The 22,898-nt window shown below is 42.3% G+C and overlaps 1 protein-coding gene across 1 annotated transcript in view; it reads left to right on the top strand.

Moving 5' to 3' along the window:
- The first annotated feature begins 11,035 nt into the window (after positions 1-11,035).
- The window catches only part of LOC103537926 (chemokine-like protein TAFA-4), a 47,694-nt gene continuing 35,831 nt past the window's right edge, over positions 11,036-22,898 (top strand). Inside the window, exons 1-2 of the mRNA XM_030458665.1 lie at positions 11,036-11,115; positions 14,183-14,298. Of these exons, the coding sequence (XP_030314525.1) occupies positions 11,036-11,115; positions 14,183-14,298 (196 nt within the window). The remainder of the gene's footprint in view (positions 11,116-14,182; positions 14,299-22,898) is intronic.

Below are 22,898 nucleotides of genomic sequence, written 5' to 3'. Positions count from 1 at the left end.
CTTTCTTGTAGTTAAGGCTGAGTAGTGTTTCCCCAGGACAGTATTCACTGTTCTTTCCCTGAAAAATGGGAAAAATGTGTGCTGCAGGGCTCTGAAAGACAAGATTCTGTGAAGAGTCAGAAATACAAGAAATGAAAGGCTCCTGCAATGTTGCCTTATTAAAAAAAAAATAAAATTCAGCAGATATAACTGAGTGTCCATGCAAGGTGGCTGAAAATACTGGTTCTTATTCAGATGCCAATATCCATAACATCATACAAACTCAAGAAGCAGGAGCCACAGAAAGAGAAATGGTGATTATCTTCCTCAGTTCCACCACTGTCAGCACAACTTGGGTGAGGTGAGGGGAAACAACAGCCACTGGGGGACTAAACCTGGGCACTGAAATAAATTCACAGTGCTCCAGGAAACAGAAAGTGGAGGAGAGAGACTCTGAAAAGAGGGGAAAGGGGCAGTGATGGCTGAGAAGGTGTGAGAGTCAATCAGTCCTCAGCTTGGTGGGTGACAATCTGTGGCAGCTTTGTGGAAAAATCTTAAGTATGATTCAGTTTTCCATATGTTGTTTCCCCACTTCTCTGGCAAACAATAACTCGTCATTAAAAGAGTGATCTAAACATGCCACCAAGTTGATGTTTTTCTGTGAATCTTAAGGATTTTTTTCATAAAATCACGGGTTTTGGGGGATGAAAATAATTATAGGAAATTTTTCTTTTCTGTTTTCTAATTATTTTTAAGACAGTTAATAGCTCTCTAGAGATGACAAAAAGCTGATTAAAAGCTGAATGTTGTTTACCATGAAAATGAACAATCAGCAATTCATTATTTTCAACAGATCTTGCATCTTTAAGGCAGTCATAATTGTCTTAAAGTAAGATAGGGGAAGTGGAGGCATCTCATACTTCGTTTCCAACCCTAAACATTTCCAAGCATAATCATGATTATGCCACTCACCCTCCCCCAGCTCCTCCCATCAGTCATGCACATGGTTATGTGATCATGAAGAGGGAAGGTGCAATAGAAAAAAAAAAATCCATCTTAGGGAGGTGAGGGACTGAAAGTAATTTTTTCCCTGTGCTTTGTGAAAAAAGTTGTTGTTTTTTTTTCTTCCTCTTCTTTAAATAGATATAGAAGAAAGTTTCTATCTTTAGCCACGAAGAAGAAATGCTGTTACTAAAAGTGTGGCTTCCTCATGCCTGTGAAGGGATGAAAACAGCATCCAGCAGATGATTTAAGTGCTTTAAACAGGGAGAACCCTCTGCACCATTGATCACAACAGAACTCAGGTGGAGAAGTCTCTTTCCCTGCCTGCCAGCCATTCTCTTGATGCTCACACACGTGCTGGTGCCCAGGATTTCACTTCCCAGAGGAGGCAGGAAGAGATGCTATGCAAACAAGAAACAGAGAGATGAGGGAGGAGGCCTGAAGAATTGGCCTAGACAGGGAAAGGATGAAGGAAAGACTTTCTGGAGGCAGCAAAATGTAATTTGTGGGACTTCTGAAAATCTCTTGCATCAGGACATGCAGTAGTTGGTACTACTGGAAATGAAAACACCTGAGAGATTGCTTTGCCTTATGTGTTTGTATTGGAATTTGGATTTTTTCTGATTACAAAGGGAAAGACAAAGGCCTGCAGGAGGGAAGCAAAGTCACTCCATATATATGTCAGTGCAACTAAACCAGTGAGGGCACGCTGCTTGCACATCACAAATGATACATCTTTCTGAGATCTGGCCACTTTTTAAATTTGCTTTTTCTCCTGGCAATCTGATATTGATTCCAGGGCCACAGGACAAATGGCTCAGAAGATAATTAACAGATATATCCATCTGCTCATTTTTCTTCTTGACTCAGTAGTAGACTGCTGTCAGGAATTAGAGAACTTTATATGACTTCTGGTACCAGAAGAGCACAATAAAAACAGTGAATAGTGACAGTCTCACCCAGGTCTCTCAAACTCAAACAAGTCTGAGAGGTCCAAGCAAGCAGATTCTTCTCCATGGTCCAATGCTGAGCAGAGATCAAGACTGGTGCCATCAGTGCAGGAATAGGAATTTTGGTAATCCCTAGCTCAGCCTGTGCTGTGTCCAGTGGAGGTGCACTCTGGGGTGGTATTTCCACCCAGCATGAAGTTGCCAAACCACAGAAAAGCAAATGCAGCTCTGAGATTTGTGCTTAGTGTGTTGTTTGGTTGTTGTTTTTTTTATTTTTCATTTAACCAGGACCAACATTGAACAAGATTGGATTCTCCTCTAAAGCACAACTCCAAGTCTTCAGGCCATACTTGCTATCTTATTATCAGTATTTTGCCTCTGCCATTCAATTACAGAAAAATGAGGAATGATACTGCACTTTTTTTGTTTTGTTTTGTTTGTTTGTTTGTTTTTTATAGAGACAGTTCCTGAACTGATGGGTCAGGAACTTGGCTCTGGAATCTACTATACAGCAGGGCAATAATTTTTTTCATATAACTTGAGGAGCAGCATCCAATAAGCAAACAATGCTTCCTAACACTGAGTAAAAAACTTGTCCCATAGCACAAAAGACAAATGAGAAAACAAAATCAAGAAGCTGGGCTAAAGCTCTCTGGTCTGTGCCTCTCTTCTCTTGTGCAAGTTCTATTTTTCACTATTCCCACAAGAGGTTTTATGTGCTAGGGGCAGAATTTTCCCAATCCCAAGCTGACTGTGTTATCTTTGGCTAAAAATGGGAATATAAAAGAATAATACCTTCCAATTTGATAGCAGTTACCCCATGTACTACAACAATGCTGAGATAACAGAGATAGAACAGCACTAGGAATTTTACTATTGGCTTATGTAGTTGATAACACAGGTGCTAAAATCCTGCATTCAGCCCATAATTACACTTCTGGAAATTTAGTGCTGAATTTATGAAATGCTTTTCCTTTCGATTCTTTTAACAATTAGCTAATGAGTCCCAAGTGGAACAATTATCCTATGTACCCAGACAGTTGGGATTCTTCATCAGCCAGTGTGTGTCCTCTGCTCACAAGGCAGATTTCTGTTCTAAAAGCAAAACCACCAGTTCTGTGCTTTCCTCTTGGTGCATTTTGTGACTTGAAAGAAAAGCAGAGAGCAGGTCAGATTGGTGACACAGAAATGTGTCACCCCATTGCAGTCAGGGCCTTAGGGAAGCATGAGAGGACATTCTATAACTATTTACTGTCAATGAGGTGTTTTGGGGGGAATAATAAGAGAACAGAGCATTCTGATGCTGTAGAATAGGAAGGGACCAAATTTGGTTGCATAAGGACCCACAGACCCACCAGAAAGACATCTAAATATAGCACCAGCTGACCCTGTCTGCATGAAAAAATAATCATTATATGTAGGAGGTATTTTCAGTTTATTTCTGCCACAATTTTCCTCCACTAACCTCTGAATTGATGTCTGTCTGTGGCTGACACTGTGAACAGTGACTGTTCACCTTGCATTTATGTCTCAGGGATTTTTTTGCTCCAAGGCATGAGGGTGATGTAGTCCTGTTACAGACCCCAAGCAAACATGTAAAACAGCCCAGGACATGGAGAAGGAAGCCTTGACGACCCCATATGTGTTCAACCAATTTTAAAAAAGCTCCATCAAAACAAGCTCCATGAGTTTTCTGAGCAACTTGTACCATTAGATACAGAAAGTTTGCACCCAACAAATTAACTCTGCAGGACAATTTATTTTTATGTTATTGGCAAGTACCTACAGAGAACCACTTCTTTAAATCATACCCTTCTCTAAAGAAAACCTCTTCAAGGAGACTGTCAGCACATCTCCAACAAATTCTTGATTAAACAAATACAAGGGCTACAACATTTTTTTACTGCTTACACTTGCTCACTCTTAATTTTCATGTAATTTCCTTGAGATTGCCTCTTGTTGTTTATTTGAACTGTCACCCATAGTCAGTGATCCATCTACTTCTTGCACATGAGCAGGTCTGAGACCTCCCAGTCCATTATGCAGAGCCACAAAGTGAGATGAGGTCCCCTTGTCCCTCCCTTTTTTTCTCCTTTTCTCCTTCCCTCCCTCAGGTGATCTCTGCAAATTCACCAACCAACTCACCTGGGGTCCTGGGGAAGGGGAAGAAAGGTGGGTGACCTGCTCTATAGCTCCTGGGTTAGTTATCTTTTCCTTTCCTGGGCAAAATGAAATTTCTCCATCAATGCAGGGTATAGGAAATGGTGTTTTATTGCTCCAGGTAATCTCTGCAGTCACTTGACTGCTTTGCTACCTGGCAGGCAAATTTTGCAGAAGAAGAAAATAAGAGAAAAAAAAAAAAGCATATTGTCTGAAACCTCCCACTAAAGAGATTCCCTTCAAAGAGGTTTCTCTGCAGATTTTTTGCTGCCTGCTTTAGGTGAGGACTGCTCTGCTTCTTGGAAGTCAGCTGGGGGTAGAGCAAGGCACTGCCTCAGCTCTGCCTCCTCTTTGAAGAGGGTTGAAGCAATTCCTGTGCTTCCTTGAAGATGGTGCCTGCAAGACTGCCCATCTCCTAAGTAGGCCATTCACCAGGGGGGGAAGGAGATCTGGAGCAATAGTGAGGGACTGAAAAAACCTGGATCATGACAATGAAAAATTCTCTCTGATAAAGGTGGTTGAAATAGTTGAAAAGCTGGGCTGTAATGAGGGGATGGGCTGTGCTGGCTGCACGAGTTGGGAAGTCTGGGCAAACTTAAACCTTGGTAGCAATGCTTACCTCTTCAGGAATCTATTTTGGCAGAAGAGTTCATTGTAGGATGCTGATGAATAATAGGAAATGCTCTATGGGGACAAGGGCCTGTTGTGATTCTACAGCTGGAATGGCTGAATTTCCCTCTCTGAGCAGTCTGGTTGGGCTGAGGTATTTTTCCTGGAGGGAACTTGTGGACTCGGTTTGAGTTGAGAGATCAGGGTCTAAAACATTTTTTGAATAATTTTCTAAATGGGATTCTACTTAGTTTAGATGATCCTCTCACATACAGAGATGATAATTCTGAACTTTAAAGGGTCAGTTATTTGTACCAGCAAAACTCATATGCTTCACTTGTAAGACCACTTCTTGCCACATAAATATACATGAAAGCTGTGACTTGTGGTGACCACAGGTCCCCAGAATAGACACTGGATTCAGTATTTATGAAGAAGCTTCTGTTCCATTGCCTAGAAGGGACCTAAACTAGCCCTTGTAGTTTGCATGACATCAGGCTTTGAGTAGACATCTGACTTGTTCTGCCTCAGCAGAGAAGGCAACAGCTTTGATCCCAAACTCCTCCTTATGCTGGGTGAGCTTGAGCTGATCTGGCAATCCTTTAGCTCTCACCTTCAGTCCCTTGCTTGAATTTGTCTTCTGATTCTGCACACTGCTGTGTGAGCCAAGCTCCACTGGATTAAATTTGGGGGCCAGAAACTCTCGATTAAACTGAAAAAAATTCAAATGGAAAAAACTTTTCAATAGAGAATTCACCCAGCTCACTATTCTCACTCTGGCAGAATTGACTGAGGAAGGCTGCAGTGAGCAGGGCAGGGAATTAGGGGGGGCTTAGGCATAGTTTTGTAGTCCTCCCAGCACATCCTCTTTACATGCCCACAGTGGATAGAAAGTTTTTTGTCATCTCAATAGGAGACTGAAGACAGATCTACCCTTGAGAACTTCAAATGCTGGTAGAACTTCAAACACATTTCCCCCCAAAACACATGGCACTTGGGATGCCTGTCTGTGTGTGGATGGTTAATACCTCATGCCATGTGGATGTAGCAGCAATTCAGAACTCCTTTCTTAGGAGGTTGTGTTTTTTGTTTCCTTTGGCTCTTATCAGCACTGTTTTCTTTTCCTCCTCCAGTTGCTGCTAAGTGGGATTTTGAAATATTCCTGTGGAAAGGGTTGACTAGTGGTGACAGACTGAGTGGCTGCCAGCAGAGACTGATTTCATACATGGAAAGTGATGTCATCAAAAACTACTTAAAAATAGTAGGTGAAGGGTGTTGGGAGGCTGCTGGAGTCTGAGAGGTGCTGGGAACTCCTGCAGTTCCCTGTGGTTTTTAGGCTACCTGTCTGCCTTAAAAGTGAGGCAGTATCTTGGCAGTTTGGTGCTACCTCCCTTAGCTCCCTTTCTTGCTGTCTGAAGAGCTTTTTTCAGATTGCCTTAAGCTATGGAGCTTGGTGTGATGGGGCCTCTCTCAGTGATACCTTTGTGAGAGGAAATGCAGCAGCAAAGTTGATGTTAAATCTCGGAGTAAAGAGCAGAGGAAGGGAGCTGAGTAAAAGTTTTGTTTTCTTGCACAAGTCCTATCTTACCATGTGCATAACTTGGTGTCCTTCCTTCCTTCCTTCCTTCCTTCCTTCCTTCCTTCCTTCCTTCCTTCCTTCCTTCCTTCCTTCCTTCCTTCCTTCTTCCTTCCTTCTTCCTTCCTTCTTTCCTTCCTTCCTCTCCTTCCTTCCTTCCTTCCTTCCTTCCTTCCTTCCTTCCTTCCTTCCTTCCTTCCTTCCTTCCTTCCTTCCTTCCTTCCTTCCTTCCTCCTCCTTCCTTCCTTCCTTCCTTCCTTCCTTTCCTTTCCTTCCTTCCTTCCTTCCTTCCTTCCTTCTTCCTTCCTTCCTTCCTTCCTTCCTTCCTTCCTTCCTTCCTTCCTTCCTTCCTTCCTTCCTTCCTTCCTTCCTTCCTCTGCATAGTGCCTTCCTACCTGGTGTAACTACTACTTGGTGTGAGCAGGAAGGGGCAGAGCTGAGACCTTTGAGGCCCTAACTTGCTCCCGTGGGATGCTCCAAGCAGTTGAACAAGGGGGATGTGTTGGGAAAGAAGGTGAGGGACAAGCTGGAAGGTTTGTTCCCTCTGCTTGTGGTATGGATAAAGATCATCCCTATGGATTTAATGGTGCAAAGCCTGCCTAGGAGAAGTTTCCTCTGCCTCACTGATGTGAAAGTCAGGGCCACCATGGAGGGCTGTGAGCAGCAGTGCCGGAGGGTGAGAGGCCCTTTCATCTGCCAGCAAGAGTCCTAATGAGATCAGATGCCCAGAAGCAGAAAGTGGACAAATTTAGCTCAGAAATTGGGTGCTGTGTTTAAAGCGAGGTTAATTAACTGTTGGAACAGCTTAACTCTGGTGAATTTACTGCCACTGGAAGGCTTCAAGCTGAAGCTATCTGACCTGATGCAGAGATTTCTGGGTGAGGGGCGACGATGGACTGTATTCAGAACCTAAATCACGTTATTTCCCTCTTCTGGCCCATTTCTGTGTGTTCAAAGGAAACTTTGAGGAGATGGGGCAGGGCCTGTGAGATGGTGTGAGGAGCCCACTGCCCCAGGAGGGTGAGGGGGGGAACTCTGTGCCAGCGATGTGCTAATGTAATTAATGACAAAACTTAATTTACAGGGACAGTTCATCCGGGCAGAAAGGTACCCTCGGAAATCTGAGGCTTTGCAGTGGGCAGGGGACCCTCTGAGAGGATCTCTCCCGAGGGCCAGGATGGTTCCGGGAGGGGGTTCGGCGGGACGGGATGTGACTTAATGAGGTTTCCGAGCCATGACAAAAAGTTGGAAGAGTTTAATAGCTATTTTTTTTTTTTTCCAGGTTTAATAGGTACCACCAGGGGGCAGCAGCGCTGCACCTCAGGGAGGAGGCAGCGGTGCGGGCGCCCCCCCCACCCCGCATCGCCTCTCAAACGTGGTTCGGCACGGACAGAAAAATAAATTTACCAAAAGCTTTCCCCACCCGCGGCCCAAAAGCTTCTGGATGTGCTAAGCTGGGACGAGGAGAGGCACTTAAAATGTTCCGGCTCCCCCCTGAGGACCAGCAGGCTGTGGGTCCCTGGAGTCTCACTGGGGAAGGGTTTTTTGGAGGGATGCTGCTAAATGTATGTCCCGATTATTGGCGTTTAACAGGAGGTCCGTGTGATTTTCCGCGTTATTTGGTTGATGTGTAACAGGTTGAGCTGGCCAAGAAGGTGTTGGCTCATCTTTTTTTTTTTTTTCCTTCACATTTTCCTCTCTATTTCCCCTCAAACTAACAGCACTTTTCACACACATGCAGTGACCAGACTAGATTATTTTTTTTTTTTCCTTCTGCTTCTGGATCTTGCTCTGTTTTCTCTCAGTTCTTTATTCAGTAGGACATAAGAGTTTAATGGGGTTGTTCTCTCAGGCTGGCAAACTCCTGGCTTTCCAGAGGAGCACTCTGTTAAGGGCTGCACTGGCTGTATTTTCAGTGAGGAGTTATTGAGAACAGAGAAATTAAGGGCTTTTAAATATTTACAGGACAGAGGTTTTCTAAATTATTTAATAGCTTTTTATAGAAGATGGCATTAAACGGTTTAGTAATTTATTCTTCACAGAGAGTAGCTGTAAGAAGTATTTTACAACATGTAAATATTGGTAGGAAAAGTACCTAATTTACAATGCTATCTTATTCCATCTGTCAAAGGAATTATACAGTGCCCATATACTTTTCAAATAACTTCAGACCTTTATTGTTTCTGTTCTTGAAATGCTTCTCTGGGGTGGGGAAATGCTATTTATGGCCATTTTACTGGAGTGCAGAGGCAGACTGTGCTGGGTCTGAGGTGCAGCAGATCTGACCATTGCAATTCCCTTTAGACAGAAGAACCAGAGTCTTACTTTGGGCACATGGATGCCTAAATACTGTCACGGGAGAGTTTTGTAGCCTCCAGGGTGAGTAACATGCAAAGCAGCTTTTGTTCATGACCAGCCCATCCATAGATGCTGAGAACAGAGCCCTTGGTTTAACCCCCTTCCTCCTTTCCTCTTTTCTATCACTTTGAGATGGAGGTGGGGATTCACTGGCCTCCTAGCCAGAGCTCCTTGTACAAAACCAACTCCTTCCTCCATGAGATTGCTTTCCATGGATTACTTTTGTTCAAGTTCCTCTGGTGTAAATTAACCCTGCTGTGTTGAACTTCAACCACAACATTGCAGTTGCTGTCAGGCACCTCTTGGGAGGTGATGCTTGTATTTATTTTGTTTAAAGTGGCACTCAGTTTGCTGGCAGGTGGCCATGGGAAGGCCACTGGTGGCCACTGATGGTAGCAGCTGCCCCAGCAGAGCTCAAGGCACAGAAGGATCCAGAGTAATTTCCTTGTTGGTGCAAGCTGGAAAGCAGCAGCTCAGCTTTCCAAAGGACCACTGTGCCCAGAGACCAGGCAGGGCCAGCAGTAAAACCACTGATCACAGAACACACACAAAACTTGGTTTGTGTCACGAGAGCCCTGGAACTCTTTTTACTGTTCTTAACCAGGTGAGCCTCTTGCTTCTGTCCTGATCTGCCTCCTTTATTGACATTAAAGAGCTGAACCTCAGACTTCAGATTGCACTGTAGGAGTTTGCCTCACACTCCCCTCAAACAGCCCTCAAGAAATATCACTGCCTGGGAGGCATCAGAAAGCCCCAAGATATGCTGGTGGCTGTATCATCTACTGCTGCATCCATTTCATTGGAATGAGTTAGAATAATCAATATTCCCTTGCCTTTTACCACTGTTGAACGTGTGTTTGCAGACCAGGTTACACTAAAGTTAGTATTTACCTGTAGATGCATCTACACTGGGGTTTTTTTTTGGTTTGGTTTGGGGTTTTTTTTCCTCTAAGAAAATTATGGAACATACAACAGTTAGTCCACAGTTAGTATATTGCAACATTGATTTCTACAAGCACGCTGTAAGAATGTATTTATCTATCTGTCCTATTATGAAATGGGTAAAAATGTACCACACAACCATTTGAGTTATTCGATATTATATTGAAAAGCCTGTTTGCTTTTTCTTAATAGGCCTTTTGAGGCCTATGAGTGATTTATTTTTTCTTTTCTGTGTATTCTTGGAAAAAGGATTAATACAGGGTGGCAGTGTTTTGTCTTAAGACGTCTCTTTGCCCACATTTTGGTTTGATTAAAATTGCTGCCTTGCCATTTTGGCTCACTCTAAAACTCTTTACACTGGAAAGTGAAGACAGAATAAAATGTGATTAATTATAAATTGCTGGCCTGGTACCTCTTTAACTCCAGCAATTACTCTATTTTCTCACGGTGGTTTGAACAGAAAGGAGCTGAATGGATCGAGCCAGGGACTTTTCTGTCCCAGGGTTCTGAAACATCTCTGCCCCTCTGGTTTTGTGACCCAAGAGATGCTTTGCTCTCCAATGTGATAGTGTAATTTTGTGTTTCTTAAAAACAAATTTCTAATTGATCGAAGGAAAAGTGAAGTGAAAACAAGATGAGTAAAGGTTATTGTGCTCCTTTTGTAGGTGAAGACCCTATTATTATTACTCTCACAAATTGCACCGTGTCATGTTTTCAATAGCAGAAGGTCAACTTGAGCCTGGGGGTAGAAGTGAGAGAACAAATATAAACAATAAGAGTAAAGAGACTCGATTGTCTATGAAATTGAGCCTTTGAGCTCATTATTCTGTGGAATGTGTGTCAGTACTGCCACTAAAGCATCTCCATATAGTGATTTCAAAGTGTTTCTGCTGGGTATGAGTGTGATGCTAGAAGCAAGGCAAGGCAAAGGTGTCTGAGGATGCTATAGTGCACTGATCAGACAGACAGGATCCTATGGATGTGACCCCACAGCCCCTCTGCTCCTGAGGCATTGATCAAATCTTTTTGAAGACAATGAAATTTCTTTCCCCCCTGTCTGACAATCTCTGGCTCAGATGGCTGGAGGTTTCAAGTAATCAAGTGGAAATCTGTTTGCACTTGAGAGAGCCCATGGTTTTAAGGACAAAGTGAGGTGTGCACATTATGTTTGTAATTCCAATATGGTGAACCCTGTCTGTAGTTAATGTAGGGATATTTCAGAGCTGCCTCATCACAGTTTCTCTGTGTTCCTGGACTCGAGTGAAAAGAGCAGTCTGACTGCTGCCTTTTGCCTTGGGTTGCACTGTAGATGGCACTGTGAAACAACGATTTTGGTAACAAAGCTCTATTTCACAGCACCATTTCCAGCCTTTAATTGCAGTGTAATATGGCTTTCTTTCTAGGTCCCCAAAGAGAAGGGAAAATTCTGAAATGCAGAAAGGCTTATTTGCTGCTGCAAATGGGAATCTGGAATAACTATGAAAAACACACTGAAATAATTGTGTTTGACTGGAACAAAATTCTTGCAAAGTCCCCAAGGTAAGAGCACTTTCTATCTTTCAAATGACACTGAAGATTTGCTGTTCTGGTTAGCAACAATATCCACTTGAATCCAACAGAGAATGAAGGCTTGACATTTCTGAAAGCAGCAGCCCCTTGATGCTGAAGGGCTCAGCACCCCTTGCTGCATCTCTCTGCCAAATTTTGGTTTTTTCCCCTGCTTTTTTAAAGATCCTCTTGTATTTCTTTATGTTAGTGGGCTGAAAACTTGAGTCCTGCCTACCTGCAAGTCAGACCCAAATCTGCAAATGTATAATTTAAGGCACTGGGTGGTTTTAGCAGCCTTTCAGTTTGGCTGTAGTTAAGTTGATGCTTTCTAGTGACACACTTATTCCTGGGATTGAATATAGTTACAAAGGGGCAGGGTTACCCTGTTAAGGTGATGAAACTTGGATTCATCTTCCCTGTCAGACATCAGAATTGTGGCTTCAAAATAACCAAACTCATAATGTGGGAAAGGTTTGGGAATGAGGTCAGCACACAACCATTCCCACTGAGACCACCTTTGCTCCTGCCCTGGGAATGGTGGGAACACCTGGGGTCACTGCCATGCAGGAATAGCAGCTGTTGAGCATGATTTGGGACCCTTCCACCCACTCACACCAGAAAGGGCATGCTCAGAATGAGCAGTCTGTGGTATTTAATCCCAAGGGTTAAATCCTGCTGTCAGTGACACCTCAGGAAAGCTGAGGTAAGGCCCCTGGCTTCATTAGGGTACCAAGGAGGGATGCCAGAGCTGGGATCTTCACTGGTACCTGTATCAGATGGATGTGTTTGCATTCAGAGGAGCTGAGGGATGGCCCTGCAAGACAAGAAGATGAGGACTTCCTCTTTAGTGATCCATGAGGTGCAAGCTGTGTTGTTTCTCAGGGGGAGAGCAAGAAAACTAAGGTTAAATCCAACTGTCTCCTGAAGAAAATGAGGTTCAGTTACCTGGGGAAGATTTGGATGGTTAAAGTCTGGAATGGTAGGTTGATTTCAAATCCTACTGGGCACTTTCCTTAGACAAATATTGGATCAATATTGAATTGAATTGGATCAATGTTGAATAGCAACATTTCTGCTGGTTTCACAGTGACCCAGTCCCAGTAGCATTTTGTGGTTCAGCTGAGTGCAAGAGGTGAATGAGGTCCTGGTTTATTAGCTGAGGTGTAGCTGCTCTGGATTAGCCAGGGAGAGCTCCATAAGAGGGTATTTGGAAGGTGTTCAAGGACCACTGATGACTTTATCTTCTGGGCTTGAGTCCTGCTTGCAGAAGGCTCTAATAAGTGCTGTGAAAGAACCTCAGTGTTTTTTTTTCCTGTACAGGTTCATTTCCGTTCAGTCTGGCCACATATTGGGCCCAATAGTTGCCTTTTTCCCAAACAGTCCTTAAAATAAGGTTTCTTCAGGTGTAATTTTTTTTCCTTAAATTCATAGACGCAGTGAGTTATTTTTTACCAGTATTTCTGTAGCTCTTCAAAAAGTTTTTGTAGGTCTGATTAAACACTATAAAGACAGCTGAAGGTGCTGGCTCTTTCACAAGTGTATTTTGTTTTTCTCAGCTGCAAATTGTGTTCCTTGTTAAAATGTATTTACAATCACCAGGCTTTCAGTCTCTTAACTTTTGATACCAGTAAGTGCATTTGTGATTTCTTTGGGCTTTATCAGCTTTCCCATTCATACAAAATTGTTTTGTGGTATGCAAAAGGGAAAACTATGCAAGTGCTTCTAAATGAGCAAACATGGGATCTGTTTTGGTTTCATTTGGAGGTGATTATGAAATTTAGAACAGGATTTAAGTGCTTCACTTGCCTGTCACAGTGGAGCTGTCTGGGGTGTGAGGGATTTTTTTCTTTTTTTTTTTCTTTTAGACTGTCAGTCTGTTCAGCACTTGAATATTGGATTAGCTCAGTAGTCTCGTACTACTTTTAAAGACATACAGATAAAAAAATTATTTAGAAAATAGTTGGAAGAATCAGAGCTGGAATCTGCAGGGGAAGGAAGTTCCCAAAGGATTTTTTGGTGCAAATAATCATGCTTATGATAGGCTTGCTCAAATCCCTGTGTGCTGATTAACTGCAGACTAACGTCACTGCTATGAGAGCAATATTTAGTTCAATTTATGCAAATCTATAAATTGCCTTTAATTAATTTGATGTGTGCCTGCTTACAGCATTTGCTGAAAGTGTGGAACATCGGATCTAAGAGTTCAATTGCATAATGCCCATTTATGTAATGCACAAGTAATAAATCATCATAACTGAGTTTAAGAAAATGATTAGATTACCTTTCTATATGATGAATAGCATAACATAAACGATTGAGGGATTTAATTGTACGTCTTTGCAGCAAAATTACCAGGGCTTTGTAGTCATAGTTCTAACACTAACATGAATAAGACTAACAACAGCTGTCTTTAAAAAGCTGTTTTCTGAAATGCAGATTTAACACCCTGGCAGAGCAGGGAGTCCTCACATGTTGGATGGAGGTGCTGGCTGCATGAAGGTTTCACCCTCAGCAAACATTGATCTCCAGGAAAGTTATCAGATGTTGTGTGCTTGGGAGAGCCACTCATTTGCATGGCTGCATGGGAGCTGATAGCAAACATGTCCTGGGTAGTATAAAGTAAAAAGGACATTTTTCTGTGATGTTTCTATGATTCTGAGGCAGGTGCAGTTTCAAAATAGAAGCACGAGTTATAAATGTGTGCATTTAAATTTGAATGTGGATGGATCTTAATGAAAAACCCAAAGAAAGATGTTAACTTAGATTCATGGGAATGTGTTGCACTCATAATGTGGTATTATTAATATGTGTCTGTGAGTAATATGATGAGTGGGAGTCATTGCATTGCTTCTAATTATGGATCATGCTTAACAAAGAATTGATCCCAACCAGGCCATGAATGTGATTTTTGTCAGTGTTGCCTTCTTACAAGGCACATCAAAGTTGTTTTTTTTCAGCATCTTTTCACCTTTTCCTTCCCCGCATCATTTTTTTTTTATATTATTCCCTACTAACATTATTCTTTCACTTTTCTGCTTTTTTTTTTTTCTGCCTGCAGGATGAGATTCTGTGCCAAATCAATGCCTCTCTCTGACTGGCTCTTTCTGGTCTATGTGTTAATGGTCTGCTGTAAATTGTTGTCCGCCTCTGGCCACCATCCCCGGGGGCACCCAGGTAGGAGCTTTTAAACTCATTATATGCAACTGAGACCAATTAATACCACTCACAGAATGTTTAAAGCCCACTTTTTAGCAATGGATAATTGATGAGTCTGTTGACAGTGTGTTGTAATCTGTGCAATGGCTTAAAAATGCAACAAGAAAAAAAAATGATTTATTGTAAAGTTTTGATGGTTTTTATAATTGTCTGTACTGAAGCTTACCAGACACTTTTTGGAGTCACTTCATGACTGCTAGGACTTTGGGGTTTGTGTGTGTCCTTTAGATTTATCCTTATCCAAAGGCACTCTGCAATATATCATTATCTTCTCCCTCTTAATCCAGTTGTTATCAAGAGACTTTACATCAGTATCATTGCCTATGGTGGACAACAGATCAAGGGCCTCAGACTTATATTAGCCACTTCTTTCACTTAATAACACAAATACTGAACAGTTCAACTCGTGCTGTCTTCCTTCTTTTCCTAAATTGTCTAGTGAGGCAAACAGAAAGATGCTGCAGTGAAGTGGACACACTATTGAAGTAGGGTGCATCTTCAGTGTAGAATCTTATGAATGACAGAACCAGCTGGGTTGGCTTCATGAAGAGACCAAACTGGCTCATCAAAGCAGTATCTGTGTGCTAGGCTAGTGCAGACACATCTGTTTGAAAACAGACAGACAGATGTACTAATACAAAGATATCAGTGCAAGTCCTTCAGCTGGGGAGCTGAGTTGACCCTTTGTCACCTCTGAATTCAGGAGAGAGAAAGAGTTAAAATGCCACCTGTGAGCTCTGCTTTTTAGGAGAGGTCAAAACCCTGGCTGCATCACCATGATGAGATGACTGCCTTCCAAGTACCACTTCATGCTTGATGGTGGATTCCTGCAGGTGCTGCTATTTGTGGTGTAGTCTCATTCTTAAATTAGGTGTAATATCTTAAATCCATATGTACTGTTCTTAGCTCTGAGCCAGGCTCCTGTGGGTCCAGCTCTAATGTCAGCATCCACTTCAGCTCAGCACTGGGAAGTCTCCATCCTCCAGATGAGACAACCTGTTGATCACTTTCCTGGCTGCTTCTGGAGATAGTCTAATAGGAGCTGAAGACTCCTTACCAAAATCTCTCCAGTCCTGACAAGCAGGACTGACAGTGACCTGCACATAGGTCTCCATGCACTCACAGCAGTGTGTGTATCTAAGAGCTATGCAAACCCCCCTTGCCTTAGCTTATCACCAGGTCTGCACTCCCTGGTGCTGTGGGTTACTCCTGTTTGCCATAAAATATAGTCAGAGGTGATGAAGAACAACAGACACGTGTAAGCAAAAGCTCCCAAAGTGATTCCAGTGAATGCAGTGTTAGAGCATGATCCACATCACTGTTTGCAGGTAGGTGTTATGGAAATGAGTGGGATCACTTCACTGAGGAAGGAGGTCTATACACAATGACAAGTTAATTAGGGCCTCTTGACCTTTCCTGTAAACAACTGCTGCTTAGCAGAGCATTTCAGAGCAGACTCCACAGCCTTCTGCAGCTCCTGTCAGTCAGGGAAGAGTCTTGTAAAAAGAAAAGTCATTCTTGTCTATTATTTGCATGTGTACCTAAGGGAAATAACTATAGTAGAGCAGTAGTGATCCTGTGGTGTGTGCTGGTATGATGAACAGTCACTATGTGTGATGTAAATTAGACAATCTTTTTAACACAACATTCCTGAATGCTTCACTGCATACTTCTAATTGACACCAAGAGGTTTTTACCCCTCTATCAAAGAGGTAGAGTAAAACACAGCCAAGCTGCTCAGCTCTTAAGCCAAGCTGTATACCACGATTTTTCTGGTTCTGCTCTTCATGAATAGTTTGGTCAGATTATGAAGCTCTTTTTTTAAATAGACACTCTTGAAGCTGGAGCCTTAATGCACCTTTTTTGACCATTGTGTCATCTTCCTTTTTAGATATCATTTTCCATTCTGTTTACATTGAAGTGCCCCCCATCCTGCCTTATGGTTCTAGGTAGCAGATGAAGCAGGCAGCCCATTTTTAATTCTTCAGCTCCCTGTGTCTGATGTGTGGCACCACAGAGCATTTAAAGGGTTTGAGGGCTTCTCAAGGAGTCTGCATTTTCCATCCTCATTTTATCTTTGCTGTTTGACATGCTATCTAGATTGACTTTCTAATACATGATAAGATCTCTGATGGAATCTGATCTGTAAGCAGCAACATGTCTTGTTCATCAGGAAAGCAAATAATTTAGAGCTTTTAGTGTAGTTTGTTTTGTAGAAAGCAAATAATTAGCCTAATTTGCTTAATAGAAATTAACATGTTCTTGGATGGCAATTGAGATAAAATTTTTGCAGTCAATAAACAATGTTAACATTTTCCAGAGTGTCTCAAAGCACATTAGAGGGATGAATTTAAGCTCTGAGTTTAGCAAAGACTTTGTCCTGTGTCCCTTAGGTCAAGCAGCTGCAACCTGACAGGTCTGTACTGAGGAGGGATATGGATGCAGTTTATGAGGCATGAAGTGCTCTGAGGGCCTGGGATGCTTTAGAAGAGCTGGGGTTGGGTTTTAAGAACAAACTCTGTCTGCTCCCCAAAATCACTGTGGCTCAAGCCCTGCACTACTCACCTCTGAATAAATGCTTGCTCATTAAAACTAAGAAAGTTTATTAACCCCAAGAGGAAACAATAGAAATGAAGATGAAAAGGGGGGATTGACTTTTTTTCTTTTCAAACTACTACCATTTTTAAGAAGCCTAATCTGGGAAAAGACAATTATTGATTTTGGTCGTGTTAGATGGTGCCTGAAAGAATGATATTTGACAGCTGTCCCTGCAATATTCAGACAGGAACAGACCAGATCTTTAAGAACCTAATAACCATCCTCTTGCTGAAAAGTGGAAGTGAATGGCATTGAGCAATCCCTTTGACTAAAAGGGCCTCTTCAGTGCAACAAAGTCTAAGAGAGACCTGGTTTGTTCTTTTGTTCTGCAAAATATTCACCTCCATCAAAAAACTGTTAGAAAGAGCTTGTTCTGTCCAGCAAGCTGTTACAGTTGATCTTTAGCCCCTCTTGGAGGCCACAGTCTGATTTTTCACTCAAACACTGTAATCACTTTGACTGGCAGAGTTAACTAAGCAAAAGGTAGAGGATAAATGTTCCTCCTCATTACCATCAGCTCACTGAAGATGCTGCTTATGTAGATGGTTTCAGCGGGCTCTCTGTACATCTGGGTAGAGAAGAAGCTTCAGAATATTCATCCAGCTTTGTTGTTCTGATTTACTGTCATGGTTTTAGCCCAGAGCCAGGTGACAGATATTGTTATCCCCTCACTACCCTCCCATGGGCAGACACAAAAGGGATAAGGAAGAGAGACTTGTAGGTTGGACAACCCCCCCCCAAACCTAGAATAGGTTTAATGAAGGAGTAGTAATAATGGAAAATTAAAAATACATAAAAATATGTAAATAATGGAACCTACACTCTTCAGTTGGCAACATCTTCCTGACCAGAAAAGTCCCAGACTGGACTCAGCAGGAGATGGGGGGTCCAGTCCAAAACAGCCTTGGAGCATCCTGAGTGGTCCTGCTCAGGGATGCAGGAGGAGGTGACTTGACTCCACGAACCATGTTCTCCTGTAGAAAAGGGGACTCAGGAGCAGGAGCGATGGCAAACACCCAGAGAGACCACCAGAGGGCTTTTTTGGCACCTATTTTTATACCGAGCACCCCGGGCAGGAATACTGCGATTGGTCCATCGGGTCACACGGGCGCTGCCGCAGCCCATGCACCGCAGATACTCGGGGGTGCGGGACGGCGCGGGTCGGTGTGTTGGCCACGGGCAAGCTTTATCCTGTGCCTCTCAAAGCAGGGCAGTTGCCCTTCTGAAGGCTTCGTCTTTCCCGCTGACAGCTTTTCCTTCAGCTGTTTAAAACCGGGCAGTGTTTCAGGCTCCTTGCTGGTCCCGATCCAACCATCAATTCCATGCTGTGCCGCGGGAAGCAACATGCTGGAAAAGGCTTGTTTTCACCTCACGGTTGTTAAGTCAGGATCCACAAACGATGTAGCGCTGAAAAGACACTTCCTCGGGTCACATCACTGGACTTGGAGCCCATTTAATTGCTACAGCCAGCTGAGAAGTGGCTGTCGTGCATTGCCAGGGCAGCTCTGGGTTTGTTTGGGACTGCTGTGGTTTGGTTTTATGGGATGATGCTCACCTGAAATGCTCTTTGTCAGCATGGAGTGTATTATCAGTAAAGCAGGAAGAAGTGAGCATCTGTTCCAGCAGTTTATCTGGAGGATGAGTTAAGGGTGATGTTGGATTTGGGAGCTGTGTGGCAGGGGGGCAGAACTGATCCTGGGAGCATCCCAGCAGAATCTTGCTCCTTTGTGAACAATACAGCAATCCCTGGACTGAAACATCTGCCATCAGGCTTAGCTTTGGGCTGCAGGACCCTCCACATGGATTTTTAAAAAACTCTTAGTGTGTGGATTGCCACTGACAGCTGGAATTCAGACCTGTTAATGTCTCTTGACCCATGGTTTGGGTTTCAGGTGGTCTAGTAGCAAATTTACATTGCTGCACATCAGTTGTAGGGGGTTTGCACCTTGGAGGACTTTGTGGACAGAACCCTGTCCCTGTTTTAGTCAGAAGAAAAATTCGCTCCTTACACTGGCCCCACGTCTGCACCTATTAAGTGAAGGCTGTGTCTGAAAATGCAGCTTTGTGTTAGAAATATTAATGCTTTATAAAAAAAAAAAAGGCAAAAAAACCCCAAACCAAACCAACTCCTCCCCCCTCCAAAACCAAAACCAAAACCAAACCAAACAACCCAGCAAAACCTCCAAACCCAAAAAACCAAACACAACCAACCCAAGCAAAAAACCAAAAGGAAAACGTTCTTTTCCTCCTCTTTTTTTCGGGCTGGAGCTTCACTCCTCCCGCGATGCGGTTGGGTTGCCACCAGCACGGCTCCCAGGGCCACCAGAGGGCCCTGCAGGGCCACCAAAGGGACTTGGGCACAGCCGCAGAGGCACCGCGCTTGCTTTTCCCTCATTTAAATCATAACGGGACATTTTACTAATTAGAATTATGAGTCCTTTTGTATTTCACCGGGTCAGGCGTGGATAGTGCACAATAAGCTTTAGCCCTTTGTTTCTATTTAACTCCTTTTATATCTTAATGTTTTATTCAGTGTGTTATTTATGTGGTTTATTATCCAGCTTCTAAATATAGTGTAGCTACAATGTAGAGCCCTGGCTGTAATCTCTTCAAGTAATAAGGTAGGCAAAGCAATTCTGTTGAGCAATAGGTTCCCTTTAAGACAAATAGGAGTAGAGTTCTCTGCAGGAATTTTGCTGGTATATTTATTTTTAGAAGAAAAAAAAAAAAGAAAAAGAAGAAAAGAAAAAAGAAAAAGAAAAAAAGGAGAAAAAAGGAAAATAAAGAAAAAAAAAGAAAAAAAAAAAAAAAAGAAGAAATACTTCTAATTCCACCCCCCACCCCTTAAATAACACTGGGATCTTTTAATAGATATAAGACAGATTTTGCAGCAACTTCAATTTGGCTGCATAGCTGTGGTATCAGTAAGGAGCAATGCAGGGTTAATTTGGTGTCTTCCAAGGTAAAGCATAATTCTGGTGTGGTTTTCCAGGAATGTGCACTTTGTGTGGAATGTGTATATGAAAAGGTTTGTGTTTTCTAAGGAGTCAGAGGGGAAAAAAAAAGAATTGCAGACAAAGTGGTGAATGTGCAGGTTTTGTGTATCTCACTTCATTATGTTTTCAAAGGTGAGGGGGGACTCTGAAGCAAAAAGAAGATGGAGTCTCATTTAACACACAAATTGCCAAGTCAATCCATCTGTATGGCAGGAGGCTGAAACCAAGCTCTTTCCTGCAATATCAGTGACCTTCTTTAGAAGCCAGTGGGGAAATCTTGTAAAAACAGTGGCTTTATTTTCTCCATTTTACATTGACAGCATTTCTTTTTTAATGTAGCTATGATCTGGAAAAAAAAAAATAATCTTTATATTCCATTGACCAAAATTCTAACCATATTAGGAGGTTTTCAGTGTTTGGCAGCATTGATGCATTCCTTCAGGAGAGTGACAACTGCTGGAGGACAATGGATTCTAAATCAGGAGATTAAAAGATGTCTTGTAGGGTTCAGGAGGGTAATCTCTCCTCATCAGGCTGGAGATGCTATCCATCAGCTCAGGAGTACAGACTACACCTGACATTCATTATCTTCCAGGCTGGCAATCTTGAATGATACCCTGCAAATGACAGAAGTTATGAGTGGAAAATTCTAGGATCAACATTTCTATTGCTTAGTGTTTGGCCTGTCTCTATCCCTTTTCTTTTCTCTATTCCTTTTCTTTCTCTCTACTTCTGTTGGATGGACAACAGCCTTCCAGGCCAGTGCTGGTCGTTATTATGTTGTTTTATATTGTTGTTTAAAAAAATAATGACCTGATAAGGGTGATGCAGGATTTCTCTCAGCATTATTTATTCCTTTCATCTTCTTCATTTAAGTTCTCCCATTAATTTTAAATTTTTTTTTCTTGTTTTTTCCCCCCACAGAAACAAATCGTTGCTCAGTGTATTACACTTCTGGGGTGGAATGGCAGGATCTGTGTGCAACAGCTCATGATTGTGTTAAGAGATGTTTTTAGGTTGTTGAATGCAGCTGTTTTTTAGTTTCATGTTGGCTGCTGGTGCCTGAGAGCAAAAATGAAATTGTAAGCAATTGTAAAACCAAAATATAAATGTATCAGTGTAGGATGGGTTAAAAAGCTTAGAGTATCTCTCGTGCTCTGTGTATCCTTTCCTCTATAGCTCTTTTCCTGGGAGATTTCCTTCTACAGAGCAGGAAATAAAAGTTGATAGAGAGCACTCTGATCCCTCTCTCATAGCTATGACCTTTTTAAGGTTTTTAAGATTGGATCCAGCCTGGTCCAACTTGTGGATATGCTAATTATTTCTGTGTGTTGAGTCCTTTTGGCAGAAAAACCCCAAAACTAAATCAACTGAAATGTCTCAACTAAAACACTTTGAATGTAGAAAGAAGTCCCCACAGTTCTCTAGGTGCTGTTGGAGTTAGCACCCTTGGGTCACTGAGGAATTAAATTGTAACTGATTTTTTTTTCTAAAATTCATCTTGCTTAAAAAGGAAAAAGTAGCCTGATTGCACTGGGAATTGCCTTTAAATACTGATACTTTCTTGTATGTATCCAAATGAGTTATCCTGCTGAGGGAGTGGCCACTCAGAATACAGTTTAATAATTTATTTGCATTGAGTTAATTTTTCAGAATTTGTTCTGCTCCTGAGCTTTCAGAAATGCAGAGGGAACAACACAGTGGATCTCACTATCAGACTCATGCTCAGGTGTTTGGGGTTTTTTTGTTGTTGCTGTTTGAACTACATAGAAAAGAGCAGAAGTCTGACATTTAATTTGGAAATACTGTGGCAGGTGTGTGCTATTTTTCTCTCCCTGCCACATGCTATTTTTACTGGAAATAAAAAATACCCCACAACTTTATGTCAACATTCTTTAGGAATAATAGAGTAAAATTGCTGCCCTCAGCAAAATCCAATTTACTGCAAAGGGATGCCCCAGTCCCCAAACAAGGAGTGAAGATAATTAGTCTACAGCTGACAAATAAGTCTGCTCTGCTAATGTAAAGAAACATCCTTTTATCAGTCTGTATCACATGGTACTTCATGCCAAGCTAGAGAGAGAAGAGAATTTACTCTGAAAACACGTCCTCTTCTGGGGCAACAAGGCTAATCCAACAGTGACTGTGGTAAGCATTTTCCTGACCCTTCCCCAGTATCCAGGGATTTGGATTAACTCAGTTCTGGATCAGAACCAAGGCCTGAGGAGGGATTTCTTCTGTTCGTTTGTTTTGCAAAATCATTTCCATTTTTCTCTCACCTGTAGCAAGAGCTGTGTGGGAACAGCTGCAGAGTGACCAGTTTACCAGAGGGCTAAAGGGGATCCAGAATTTTCTCTCTATTGCCTCTCAACAAAAGGGTCTTTGCCCTAAGTGCTTCAGCCTAAATAAACAGCAATATCCTGGAGCAGCTCCACTCTGCCAGCTGGGATCAAAGCAACACAATGGGTTTGTCAAGAAGGGCTTTACAAATGAAGTGTAATTATTCTCATTTAACAGGTGGGGGTGCTGAGACACAGGTGTGCATAGTAAATGCTTCCAGGTCTTGGGAAGAAGTTGGGATCAATTGCAGAGCAGTGCCAGAGGTTATATTTAGATTGCCTTGCCTGGGACTTGTCAGCTGGGATATTCTTTATTCCAGAACCACAGAGCAGTACAGCAGGATTGCACTGTGCTGGGCAACTACAGGAAAAGTATACAGCTATCAAAGGTGAGAAATGACCTGCAAGCTCCTTTCCAAGCTTTTTTCCTACTCTTAGAGTCCCTCAGTTAAGTTGGCCAAAAAGCCATGCAGAGAAATAGCATTTTTAAATTATTAACATTTACACTCGATGCTAAATACTTTATTCTTACAGCTCCTAAGTTTTGCTCCCTGTGGGTTTTTTTATGAAGTATGGCATGGGCTTTCAATCTGACATCCCTTAGCTAATAATAGCCAGGTCATTC

The sequence above is a fragment of the Calypte anna genome, chromosome 12 (assembly GCF_003957555.1).
Source record: "Calypte anna isolate BGI_N300 chromosome 12, bCalAnn1_v1.p, whole genome shotgun sequence".
Taxonomy (NCBI): Eukaryota; Metazoa; Chordata; class Aves; order Apodiformes; family Trochilidae; genus Calypte; species Calypte anna.
This window is presented reverse-complemented; position numbering and strand designations above follow the sequence as displayed.